Below are 13,398 nucleotides of genomic sequence, written 5' to 3'. Positions count from 1 at the left end.
AAAAAAAAAAACAAAAAAAAAAACCACGACTTAAGATATTTTCAGAATCGGATTTAATTTTCAAACAGAACCGACACTTGTATGTGGACATTACATACATAAAACCCCATATAAAACTCCAAAAAATCTAAATTCCCATCCTGTCTCACACTAAACACCGAGCAGAACAGCGACATAGGTCGCGTAGGACCTCAGGGAAAGCACGATCATCCATTTTATGCTAACTAAAAGTAGATCCAGTTTGAAATACAGCTCCTGCAAACAGCATGGAGGAAAGAAGAGAAAAAGACTGCCGCCACTTTACTTCTCACGAACCACCAGTCTCTGAATCACGTCGTCTTGGCTCCGTGTGCACATCGGTAACCCTTTAAAAGGCTAATTCAGGGACATCCAGTCTTACCTGCAAAAGGCCGATGTGGCTGCAGACCTTCATGTCTGGTACAAATCACAACTCGTTTGAAGACCAAGATCAAACATCGAATAAAGCTCACTCGTGCTTGAAGCTGAGCTGAAATGACACTCGCCTTTAGCCAGCAAGCGATGTTTGGTTTGATTTGGGACAAGAGCGGCCCTTTGGAGATAAAACACTGCAGAGATCATTGAAATCTAAAGCAGAGATATGTTTTTTTAAGACAGCTACCATTCTTAAATGCAAAGTTCACAACGTCCCAAATGTAGTCAAAACAGCCAGGGTGTGTTTGGGTCTGATGTTTGCTTCTTTAGTTTTGCACTCGAGCTAGTAATTTAAGTCTTTTGCATAAATACATAGCCATATCTACATGTACTTGAAAGAAATGACATTGTTAAGCTGTGTGATCTCATTATTAAAGAAATAATTGTGTAAAATAGCTGGAATAGAGCATGTATCACAATATATGAAGTGGAATTATATCATCAGAGGTGGATTAATCAGTAGAAAGATTGTGTGTCCTGGCTCTTAAGTTTTTATTCACAGTTGCCCAGGGGACACGTAGGCTCAGTAGGTTAGTTGGCAGTGTTTCTCTTCCTCTCTCGTACAGCAACCAGGGGAAAAAAATAAATAAAAAAAAAAAAAGGTAACAATGTAATTCATGGTTGTGTGACGGACCGCAATGCTGTAACTATAGTGCGTATGACTCGTTCTGAATCCCATCACCTGCTGCACTACACAAAGGTTGGGTTAATTAGCATGCACACATGACATTAACACATTAGGTATGCGGAATCACTGACGAAACTAAGAAAGAAAGAAAAAAAAAGAAGTGCAGCGCAAAGCTGTGATTTAACTCTCCTGCTTCGAAAGCAGTACAAGTCAGTCACCTCAAGGTTAAACATAATCAAAGATAAATAAAGGATGCTAGCCAGAGTCTATCACATCACAAGGAATATACAGGGGGTTTGAAAAGTCAGGAATCAATAGGAATACGGTGAGCAGATATATTACTCCAATTTAAAAAAAAAATAAAAAAAAGATACTGAGAAAACGTGTAGAGCGTAAGGGACACCATATAGAGCATATGTTGTGAATAATAAATACAAAATTAAGTATATGTAGTTTTACTCTGATTGGTTCCTGACTTTTCGGACACCCCTGTATGTTATTTGTGATGCAAAGACGGAACACTGCAGCTAACAGTCGAAATATTGGCCGATAACTTCCCAAATTGTTAAATCGACAACGAACACAACGTGCTCCCTCAGATACTTTGTTAGAAAAGGGTGATGACTTTGGCCTCACTGTGGGAATTTACATACTTTTTTTTTTGTGTCTGTATTAATTCCCTTAACTAGCTAAACAGCTCTCCATTTTTATTTTTTTTGTTGTTTTTACATTACGTTACCTACCACTTTTTAGCCGATTCAGTTCGGATTCCAGGCAACCAAAATCATGGGAATTAAGTTTTTACTTGCTAGCTAGCTAATACATTTTTGATTCGTCATTACTTGTTAGCTACCCAGAAGCAAATGTCAGAAATCAAACATATCTTGGCTACATTTGGGATGAGGAGAAATCCAAGTTTGCCAAACTGCTGCGTTTAAAAACAAGAAAAGAAAAGAAAGAAAAAAAAAAAAAAAAGTCAGTCTTGGATCAGTGTGATATCAGCCGGCACTCTGATCTCTAACCTCGGCATCGCATTGCGAGTGGACACATGGGATCGGTGCGTCAGTAGTTCTTAAGACTGGATGAGGTGTTCAGAGGATGTGGAGGTCCTGGGCAGTATCAGTCACTGTCGCTCGAGCTGGAGTCCTTTTTCTCATTCTTGTGATCCTTCTTGGGGCTGCGTGATTTGTCTTTTGCTCGCTCTCTGCTTTTGGGGCTCTCACTCTTCCCTCTTTTTTTGCGCTTGTCTGTGTCGCTGTCTGAGCTGCTGCTGCTTTTCGCACGTCTCCGTTTGGCACTTCTCTCTCTGCTCCGGCGTTTTTGACTAGACCGCTCTTTAGAGCTCTGGTCTCTTGCTCTGCTCTCTTTGCTCTTCGCTTCATCAGATTTAATGTCGCTTTTCTTCTTCTCTCCGTCCTCTCGGTCTCTCCCATGCTCCCTGCCTCTGTCTCTTTGATCCCTGCTTTTTGATCGACGTGACTTCCTGTCCCGGCTGCTGCTTCGTCGCTTGCCCTGACCCCTATTGCGTGACCTTTCTCGCTTGCCACGCCCTCTCGATCTGGACCGGGACCTGGACCGAGACCTGGACCGTCTCCTGATGTCGCGCTCTCTTTCTCTGCTTCGTGATCTTTCACGCCGAGTTTCTCCATTCTTTGTCTTTTTGGCGTCATCCCTCTTGTCCCTTGCGTCTCTCTCAGACTGCTTAGGCCGCTCCTTGCTCTTGCTGTCCTCTCTGTCCTTTTTTGTGTCTTTGTCTTTCCTGTCTTTGCTGCTCGATTGGCCCCTTTTGTCATCTGTTCTGCTGCGTTTCTGATCCTCCTCTCCTTTCTTCTCCTTGCTCTTGCTGCGACTGCGCCCCTTCCTCTTTTCCGCCTCTCCATCTGCTTTTTTTCGTTTGTCCCTCTCCTGGCTCCTAGAGTGATGTCTGCCGCTCTTCTTCTCTCGTCCTTTATCTGGGCTGCTTGATTTGTTCCTCTTGGTGCCTTTCTTCTCTCGCTCAGAGTCCTTCCTCTCTCGTACCTGCGCAGTGTCTGCTTTCTCTTTCTCCGGCTGCTCTGTGGTTTCGGTCTTCTCCTGAGACACATCCCCTCTGGAAGAGACCAACACACAGTAATTATTGTAGTTATAATTAGGGATACACGGATACCATTTTTTCAGACTGAGTACGAGTCTATGAGTTCTTCTAACACAGAAATGAGTAACATATTTAAAACGAGTGTTTTACTAGGTTCATTCTCTATAACATTAGCTAACTGATTTTAAATGACGCGCAATAGCTAGCTACATTTTTTCATATATACTTTGCATCGTGTAGAGCTGCAGTGGAGAATATCGGGTTTTATTTCACTTAGAGCTTCTGCACAGCTCTAAGTACCGTCTTTTTTTAACGCGTTGAAATCTCATCTTCGATGTTGCAAGCGACTGATGGTTAAGAACATATTGGTTAAGAGCTAGACAAGAGATGATACACTACAGCCACGATACAAGACAATATCCCAATGCAGTCTACACGAGAAAATATTGACGAAATATTACATTTTAATACATTTATTTTATAATGACGACAAATTGAACCACCGCAATATCAGTACATTGTAAGAAGAGTAGCTCAGGATATATAAGGTATAATCTTCCCCTATTATTAATGCTATTTTAATCTTTTACACTAATAAATGTATTTCATAGTAACGTTATTAATACAGAAAGATTGTTTGACGGTAGATTGTGCCTTTAATTTGTTATTTAGCATAATCATGTGTGTTTTCACCGCTCTCTGACACACAATGTGCTTCTGAATTATTTTTAGACGCGAGGGTGACGTATCAAGCGCTGCACGCAGGTGTTTTAATCCGCATTTTAGACTGAGGTCAAGCCAGCTGTGGTAGAAACCAGAGTACACGTATATACAGTGGTTTATCGTAACCACCTCTGTATGGCTAGGCTACAGATCTGCTGTTTAATTCTGGATAGTGTGAAAATGTGGAGCTGTAGTGTACTGTAGTGTATTTCGGTATTATTTTTATTTTCCCCCAAGTTCATGCAGGCCAAATGAAACGACTCTGCAGCCCTTGTGTTTGACATGCGTCATAACACTTCCTTCTGATTAGCTTAACGTTTTGGACTATTAAAGTGAGCATGTGTAGAAGCAGTTAGTTTTCCCCACTCGCAAACTTCATGCTTTGTATGCTACTACCTCTGGTGCTGCTGCCTAGTGTGTAAGAAGAGGTGGAGCTCATAATAAATATTAAAGGAAAATATCACGGTACACCTCAGAGAAGCAAATTTCGTCTCGCCAGTATTCTGTATAGTGATATGAGACAATGTTATTCTGTCTCGTGTCTAGTAAGAGCTGTTCTTTTCACTCACCTAGTGTTGTGTGTATACAGCCTTGATTGCTTGCGTGTGCTGCTAGCCATAAACTCGTGCTCAGTTTTATTTTTCAAATGTTATATCAAGTTACTTGTATGAAGAAGCTGTAGTTCTTCCTCTCTATATTTTCACACAGGACAGTTTGCTGTCTGCTTTGTTTGAATTGTTAAAATACATCCAGATCGCACTTATTCTGAGTCGTCTGTTTGTTAGCGCTGGGAAGTTTCAAACAGCCTGATTTTAAAATCATTCTATTACCAGTTAAAAGCTTCTGTGTATAAACAATAGTGTGTGCCAGAGTAATGAAATTGCTTGTGCTCATGTGGGCCAGTCGTACTTGTCTCCTTTGATCCAGCGCTCCTGTGTGGTCTGCGTATTGGGTTTGGCCTTCTGGGTTCTCTGCATCTCCAATCTCCAGTGTGGCGGAGTCTCACTGCGCCGGAAACGATCCCAGGAACGAGAGCGAGACCGTGATGGAGTCCGATAACGCTATATAGAGAAGGGGGAAAGGAAAGGGAGGGGGAAAAAACAGAATTTATTTGGGACAAACTTGGATATAAAACACAAAACAGTCCATATATAATGGCAACAATTAACTGTTCAAGTAATTTATTCACCATATTTAACTCTAAACCCGTTACACTGTTTTCACACTTGGTGCCTTTTGTGAGAATGTGAAATTCATATGACACGCACACTAATCATAAAACTCTAATCATAAAACTAACCAACGATGTGGATTAAATTTATTATCAGTAATAATAATATCAGAAATAAAGATGGGTGTAACTCTAGTGATAAGGAGGTTGTTTGCCTTCGCTGTAGCTCTGGAGGCAGAATTTGAGCTGCTTGTGTGACTTGATTGTACGCAGCCACCGATAAAGTGCGACGTTACATTACGTAGCGGTGAAAATCCCGACGACAGACAAGTTGGAATATTGGCAATGAAACACTTGATTCAACATATCGTAAATTTCTTTATAGTCACTCACTAACAAGAAAAATTTTTGAATACAGTGTTTGTTTTTACTTGCAACCTGATCGGTTGGGAACGCTTAAAGTCACGCTGCCATCTCTCTCTCTCTCTCTCTCACACACACACACACACACACACACACACACACACACACACACACAGAGAGTCAGGTTCTCACCCTGGGTCCTCTTCCTTTAATTCTCCGGCCGGATCGGGTCATCACCAGGCGTGTGCGATTTGGTCTTGAGTTCACCATGGGTCTGAAACACAGCATCTTTTATTTACACAACAGCACTAAGAAGCACCAAGAGCTAGAGCTGAGACTACAGCATTACACACTGACAAAGACCCAGAGACAGACAGAGAGAAAGACAAACAGAGAGACAGAGGCCCAGTAGACAGACACAGTCACAAATCTCATACAGAGTGAGAATATTCTAGGTCTAAAGTCACCAATGGCCTGTTTTTTTATTTATATTTTTGTAACACACCTCTCCCTGTCTCTCTCTCTGTCTCGTTCTCTGTCCCTCTCCCTTTCTCTCTGCCGCTCTTTCCCAGAGTTCTCCTTCGGTTTGTCCTTCCCCTGCTCCTCTTTAGGCTGAGGCTGTGGACTGCGTCTCATCAGGAAGCGGTTCTCTGGGATGGGCGGGACTTCATCTGGACGGACAGATGAAACGGGCTGCTGAGGCTTCTCCTCCTTGGCTTCTTCCTCATCATCAGACCTAACGACAGATGACGTAGTAATTAAAATACAACTTCTGTGATCGAGACTCCTGCGCCTGAACAACACTGAGGATCTCTGTGATCATTAAAGACGAACTAATCTGCGTGCTACGTTATTAATATCTGTTCATTTACTAAACACTTCTCCAAAGGTGAATAAATAACAGTGTATAAAAGTATCCAGGTCGCATACTGACCCTTTCTCCTTTTTCTTCTTGTGTTTCTGCTCCTTCTTCTTCTTCTTCTGCTCCTTCTTATGCTTCTTCTTGTGCTTCTTGTCCTCCTTGTCGGACTCCTCGGATTCGTCAGAAGACTCCGAGGAGGACGAAGAGTCATCGCTGCTCTCGCTGGACGACTGCTGTTTCTTCTTCTTCTCCTTCTTGGCTAGCACAACCAAAGACGAACAGAATTTTATACACGCACACAAATAACCAAAATTTATTGACGATTCAGTTGGTGTTAGACTAATGAAGAGCTGCAGGAATCTAAAAGAATGAATTTGCCGTGCATAAGCGAGAGACAAACATATTGCTAATGTTAGTGCCTGATCTTATCAGCGAAGGCCCTCAAGCTGTTGATCCCAAAACCGAAAATATGTTTCATAATTCTGATAATTCTAGTTTCAGCAGCTTTGTAAATGCTATTTATACTTCTTGAATTCTCTATTCTGATTGGTCAGAAGGACAGACCCGCCAACTCTTTCGATATAATCTTTAAGACACTTAAGGGAGAAACTGGAGTGCACCTATAGATAGGGTTTTTTTTACAGAAAGCACCAGGCACTTGAGGGGAAAAGTTTTCACCAGAAAAGTTTACATGCACACTTACTTTCTTCAAATTAATAACGAAGCGTGCATGGAAACCTTTTTTGTGTTTTCTGTTGCCATTTTTGGCCTAACGTTTCCGGTGTCAAGCAAACTGACAGATTTTATTTCACGTTAATGAAATTAAAAAGAAAGCAAGGGTGCCACAATTCTCAAGCAGGAAACTCAAATTGAGACAGAAAAACTTCCCTTCAACTCAGAATTCCTACTCAGGAACTCGGGATGGTCTCCTCGACCCCGAGTTCAAAATGCGACGTCAAATCAACACGGCTGCTCACAGCAACAAGCATCCTGATTTAAAGTACCGGCTTTAAATCAATTGACAAACCAACATATTAGATTGTTAAGAAACATAAGATGAACCCGGAGGCGCCCCATGTTTTTCCCCCCGACTCTGTAGCTCGAAAAACACGGAGGTGGAAAATGACACGATTCTGGATTCCGACTTCCGAGGTAAGTCGAATGCCGCATTAGTTCACAACACCTACGCCTGATACGGTCAGTCATTCTCGATTGATATTTATCAGCTACTGTTTAACGTGCGGAAAAGATGACTCTTGGCATATTTTTGAGTGATAACTCGTAAGTGTACTCCGAAATATCAAAATGCAAAGCTCCTACACAAAGTGTGTAGGTGCCGGAATGTGCCGGCATCGAGCCAAACGACATTACCATGCTCATTCGAATACTTTATTATTAGAGTATTATACAGGGTAAAGTGCGGAGACATGCAAGCTTTTGGACATTATTATTTACTGAAGTTATTTCTGAAAATATGTCTTTGTGCTTCGAATTAGGTTTAGAAGTGAAGGAAAAACTAATGCACCTTTGGATTTGGGGACGAGCTCGCCGCAGTTGAGCACCTTGACCTCCGCGTACGGTCGGCTGTTAGTGTCCGTCTTCTGACTCTCGATGGTCCGGATCACCTCCTGGCCCGAGATCACCTGACCAAACACCACATGAATTCTGCACGGAGGGAGACGAGATCAAAATGAGCACATTCTATCCAGGTTTAGTATTACAGTATGTACAGACATCTCTACATTGCTATATCAATCACTCTCTCACTCACACACACGCCCTTACCCATCCAGATGAGGAGTAGGTTTTGTAGTTCTATGGTCAGGGACACAAAACAGTGAGGCAGAATGTAAATACAAATCTAATAAACACAAAAACAATGATTAATGCACATCTCCTGTTCAATCATCACATGATCATTGGCAAATTCACAATTAAACCTCGGACACGCTAGTAGCTGGAAAACCATCCTTCTATTAACCGGGGAAAGAAGAAAAAAAAAAAAAAAAAAAAGATGCATTTCCACCTGAGGAATTAGGGCTCATTTTATTTCCTACTCCAGAGAACCTGATCTAGAGCAGCAAGCTTCTCAGAAATATCCAATCTAAACCTATATTAATAATAATAATAATAATTAAGTAAAAACACATGTGTCTATTTCCATGATTCTCATGATATTAATGCAAACCTTGGCTTTTCTGATTTTAACATAAGATTTTTATAACTTCAGTCTGTGCCTCCTACATGTTCACCGTGAAATACCATCTCAGTCTCACTTCTCTTATCTAAAACGGCCAAAGTTCCTACAGCGCGTTAGGGTGCTTTCACGCCTATTAGTCTGCATCCTGAGTCTGAATCAGAGTGAAATTAATACTTCTGGTTCGTTTGCTATTTTGGTTTGGTTTCTTTTCTCACTTAATAACGAAATAAACCAAAAACAAGGGAAAAACCGTAGGCTGAGGAGTGTGTAGGGGTGAAAACGTATGCGTTAAACTCCTTCGTTCGTTGGTCAGATATACAACGACGAGAAAAGGGTGAACAAATCTTTGACAAGATTGCGTAGAATTCATTAAAAAAAAAAAATCACCTGAACACTGAGAACGGAGTCGCACACAATATACTACTAGATAATTATAGAAATTATTAGTTTAAAACAATCTGTGTATCGCACTGAGCATTTATTTCGATAGTCAGTTCCAATCTCTTGAACACCCGAGGTCTGCTGTGTTCTCATCTGCATAAACAAACCGCACCAAAGAGGAAAACGCATCAGGGCTCAACTCACACGGAGCACACACTGCATGTGTGAAAGCACCCTAAAACGGAAACATGTCCGTGATCTGTCCGTCTTCGGGAGCCTTTTAGTTTCAGAACCTCGGTGGAAATGCACCTGTACCATCAACGCAATCTGGGGCATTTTGAAACGACATGCGATGAAGCATTGACTCTCGGATCGATGGCCCACTGACGGTCTCCTGACTCACATGAAGAACTGTGAGCCGTTGGTGTCTTTGCCTCGGTTCGCCATAGACAGCAGGAACTCCTTGTTATGCTTCATAGAGAAGCTCTCGTCTGTAAAAGAGAGGGACGGAATTACACAAACGCTCCACTTGCAGGTCATCTGAACGTGAATTACGATGACTTCAGTCTATAAATACTGCAGACTACAGGAAAGAGATTAATGTTACTTTCTCATATAAATCATGGCAGGATTACAGCCAGTGTAAAGTTCGATTTTAAGGCTTTAGTGAAGCAGAACAGCAGACGGTGTCCTTTCTTGACTTTCTGCTGTATAAGGAATAAAAAACCCGAGGACGTACGTTCCAGGAAAATACATCAACTGCAGGGTGATGAAGCTGTGATCACCCTGAAGTTGATCATCAGCACGTCCTCAAGTGTTTTACTCCTTTAAACCTGTGACGTCCGGCTGCACTACTGTCAGCGCTGATGTTATAGAAAAGGAAAGACGTTCTGACCAATCAGAATTGAGAATTCAGCAACGCTGTGGTATAAATTAAACTACCGGTCCAGTTTTAATGTTAAGATTTATTGGCTATAAAAAAACGAGACATAATCAGCCTAATGGAGATGATGTACAATGTGAAATTTACTTGGCTGTAGAAGTACACACTAAAAGTTTAGAGAAATAATTAATACCGGTGCTAATTAATAAATAAGAAAATACCGGAGAGAAAGAAATACCTTCAAAAAATCCTCCGTAAATGGATTCACCACCTCTGCCATTTCCTAGAGAACAAAATAAAAGCGTGTACGTGTAACTCGCAGCAATGAGATCAGGATTTATAAGCAAACGTAAACTAAACCACAAAGATAATGAACAGTTTATAATGTTTAATGCCGCACCTTCACTAAAATCTCCTCCTTGGATCATGAAATCCTTCACTATCCTGTGGATCAGACATCCTTTATAGTGCAAAGGCTTCTGTGTCGTCTTCCCAATCCCCCGCTCACCTTAAAATAAAAAAAAAATAAAATAAAAAAAAAAAGTGAAAAAGTGTCAAATTTACTTCATTACACCTTATAGAGGGGGCAAAAATATATTCACGATTCTTAAAGACAATTCTATAATATATGTTATGTATCATGATATGTATAGGCGTGCTAAGAAAATTCCATCAAAATATTAAAATAAAGCTATGAAAAGTAGATAACTCTTATCTACTTTTTTTTTTTTTTTTTAAGAAAAAAATTAATTACATAACACAGCAAGGGTTGTAAAAATCTGTCAATTTTTGTTAAAAAAAATTCAAAGTTTTTTTTTTTTTTTAGTCTAATCAGTTATGTCTAATCTGTTTGCAATTAAATTTTTGCAATTAAGTTATTTTTAATTGTAAAAAAGATTTCAGAAAACTGTATGGCGAGATTAATACAGTGATCGATTATCGTATCATTACACCTCATTAGCACTCATCATGCTGACCTGTGCAGAGACAGCGGAAGTTCTCGCACGTCTTGGGACACACGTCGGAGAAAAGCTCAAACACCACGCGGCCGACTGAAAACACAACACGCGTTAATCAGCGCTAGTCAGCGGCAGAGTAAACGGTCGATCAGTCACAGAAACTCGTTAGAGCGTTAGTATTGTCAGTTCTCACCGAGCGTGTTCCCGATGCCGATGTCGAAGAAGCAGCGAGGACGTGGCACCTTCACCCCCATTGTTCTGGCAGAGAGGGAAAAAAAAATCTATATTAAACATCATTAAATATTAAATATTAAACCAGCCTCGTCCTCTAACTGTTTATCTTCTAAACGGCTGTAAACACAGTAACCTTTATTCTGAGCTCGCTGCTGTTTTCGGTCTGTCACATGCTTCCGAATAATCATTACGTGTAAAGAATAAAACACTGGGGACACGCTGTCATAGGAAAATAATCAACAAGGCATTGATGTGATGAAGCAGAGTTATCGATATCACCCTGAAGTTGATTCCTTTCCTATAACTGCATGACCCCAAGTGTTTTATTCCTCTTATACAACCGCAATCTGCCAATGATTGCGATTTTCATTTATTAAAGAACGACACTTTATAAGTTTTATTTTATAATTTTGGCAGCAGCAGTTTCTCTAAATTTCGACTTACTATCTCAGAACTTTGACGTTTTTAAATCCTCTTCAGTTCACTTGGTTGTGTGAACGGAAGATGGAGCAAAAACGATCAGTGTCTGAAGATGGGATCAAAGATCAGCTCCTGGTAACCGATCACTAACATTTATTAAAAAAAATATCTGGCATTTAGATTTTTTTTTATTTAAATCTACATGATAAATAATTATTGTGGCAGATTATATCATATAGATCATATTTCACAAGCTCAAAATTTTGACAAGTCGAGAATAAGATAAGTCAAAAATTAGAACTAATAAATCAGACTGAGAAATCAGACTCCTGAGTATCATAGTTTTGATATGATAAATCAGACTTGAAATAAATCAAAATTGAGAATAAATCAGACTTGAGATAATAGAAAACTTCAAAAATAAATCAGATTTGAGCAAATAAACCAGAATTTGCAAGTAAATCAGACTCCAGATAATAAATCAGACTTCTGAGAAAATAAATCAGATTTTTGATACGATAAATCAGACTTGAGATAATAAATCAGACTTGAGATAATAAATCAGAATTTTAAGATAATAAAAGACAGAATAATTTTCACAAGCTCAAAATTTTGAAGTGTCAAAAAATATGATAAGTCAAAAATTAGAACTAATAAATCAGATTTAAGGAAATAAATCAGAATTTGCGAGTAAATCAGACCCCAGATAATAAATGAGACTTCTGAGAAAATAAATCAGATTTTTGATACGATAAATCAGACGTGAGATGATAAACCAGAATTTTAAGATAACAAATCAGACTTGAGATAATAAACCAGAATTTTAAGATAACTCTGAATTTTAAGATAATAAATCATACTTGAGATAATAAATCAGACAGAATAAACCAAAATTTCGAGATAAACTGCACATTTTGAGATAACAGGTCACAATTTCACACATTCATCCTAACAACACTAAAGTTATGCGTAAATACGTTATGCATTATTTTACTTTTACCTTAATAAATTATCACAATAAATAAATTACCTACAATAAAAACTATTTAGTAGCATAACTCTTTATAAGAAGCCACTGCACTGCACTAGCCAGCTAAGCAGCTAGCTTATTCAATCGCACTAGCTAGCATAACTAGCTAACATCGTCTAAATAATTCCTCACATATTCCCACATTATTGTAATATTTCATGTAAAATATTTCACACATCAACGTTTTCTCTGTTACCAAGTTTAATTATTAACAATTAAATAACAGGACAGTCCTTTAACGCTTTAATCGCTTATCTAGCTAACTACCTGGCTAGCATGCGTTATTTTTCCCCACCCGTTTTCGGACAAACCATTATGAAAAGCGAGATTTACCGGAATACAGGTGTAGGGGGAAAAAAACCACGCGCGCGCGCGCGCCTGGAACGCCATAGATTAGCTACAGGTTCTTGAATAGTGGCTCAGCGCGCGCGCGGGCGGGCAGGCGGGCGGTTAAAATTAAAACAGAAACAGAGCGCTTATTATTTACTATCTAATTACAGAATTAAAAAAAAACAACAACTCATACTTACATGCTAAAACGCTGGCAAACATAAAAATACAAGGCGAATAACGCGAGAAATTAGCTTCTGATTTCCAACACGGCGTTACAAAGATGGCGCTCTCTAAGACAGCGGTGCATTGTGGGTAGGAACCTGCGCGCGCCGAATGACGTATTGTGGGCGTGAACAGAGATGATTCCGACGAAAGCGATTTTTGGTTGGAATACAAAGATAAACAAATATTAATAAATGAAAAAACTATATAATCAAATGCAAAGGCATATAAACGATTTAACACTTGTGCTGTCTTCTTCCGGATTTATTATTTTTTTAAATCTCAGTACACGGTGTACTTCCGGGATACAATTCGAAGTTTTCGAAAAATCTTAAAATTATTTATTAATTTATTTATTTTATTGTGTTTGTGCGCAACCTGTTGACCGAAGCTAGCCTATTAACAGTAACGTGATGAAAATAAATTAAACACTAAATTAAACAAACGCCAAAGCCAAGGTTA

General features: G+C 39.6%; 1 protein-coding gene across 2 annotated transcripts; it reads right to left on the bottom strand.

Annotated features, from left to right (window-relative positions):
- Positions 1 to 36: 36 nt before the first annotated feature.
- On the bottom strand, positions 37 to 13,057 carry ppig (peptidylprolyl isomerase G (cyclophilin G)). Of its 2 annotated transcripts, none has more exons than XM_026945635.3 (13): positions 12,912 to 13,057; positions 10,891 to 10,955; positions 10,716 to 10,790; positions 10,139 to 10,246; positions 9,977 to 10,021; positions 9,259 to 9,346; positions 8,060 to 8,089; positions 7,800 to 7,939; positions 6,347 to 6,533; positions 5,918 to 6,148; positions 5,605 to 5,686; positions 4,788 to 4,939; positions 37 to 3,170 (listed from the first exon to the last, which is right to left on the bottom strand). In XM_026945635.3, the coding sequence occupies exons 2-13, from the start codon at positions 10,949 to 10,951 to the stop codon at positions 2,201 to 2,203; spliced, it is 2,169 nt and encodes a 722-aa protein (XP_026801436.3). In that variant the 5' UTR covers positions 10,952 to 10,955; positions 12,912 to 13,057; the 3' UTR covers positions 37 to 2,200. The 2 variants fall into 2 exon arrangements, with proteins under 2 accessions (XP_026801436.3, XP_053084602.1); XM_053228627.1 differs by lacking the exon at positions 12,912 to 13,057 and adding an exon at positions 12,715 to 12,857.
- Positions 13,058 to 13,398: the final 341 nt, after the last annotated feature.

Source organism: Pangasianodon hypophthalmus, chromosome 2 (assembly GCF_027358585.1).
Source record: "Pangasianodon hypophthalmus isolate fPanHyp1 chromosome 2, fPanHyp1.pri, whole genome shotgun sequence".
NCBI classification, from domain to species: domain Eukaryota; kingdom Metazoa; phylum Chordata; class Actinopteri; order Siluriformes; family Pangasiidae; genus Pangasianodon; species Pangasianodon hypophthalmus.
The sequence above is the reverse complement of the archived record's forward strand: the minus strand, read 5'-3'. Positions and strand labels throughout refer to the sequence as shown.

Bases quoted from the DNA above. Each gene is read 5' to 3' on its own strand.
- ppig (XM_026945635.3), bottom strand. From the start codon at position 10,951: ATGGGGGTGAAGGTGCCACGTCCTCGCTGCTTCTTCGACATCGGCATC. The intron at 10,247-10,715 runs GTCAGCATGATG...TTTTATTTTAAG, and splicing joins CTTCCGCTGTCTCTGCACAG to GTGAGCGGGGGATTGGGAAG. The intron at 4,940-5,604 runs GTGAGAACCTGA...TTCTCTATATAG, and splicing joins TTAAAGGAAGAGGACCCAGG to CGTTATCGGACTCCATCACG.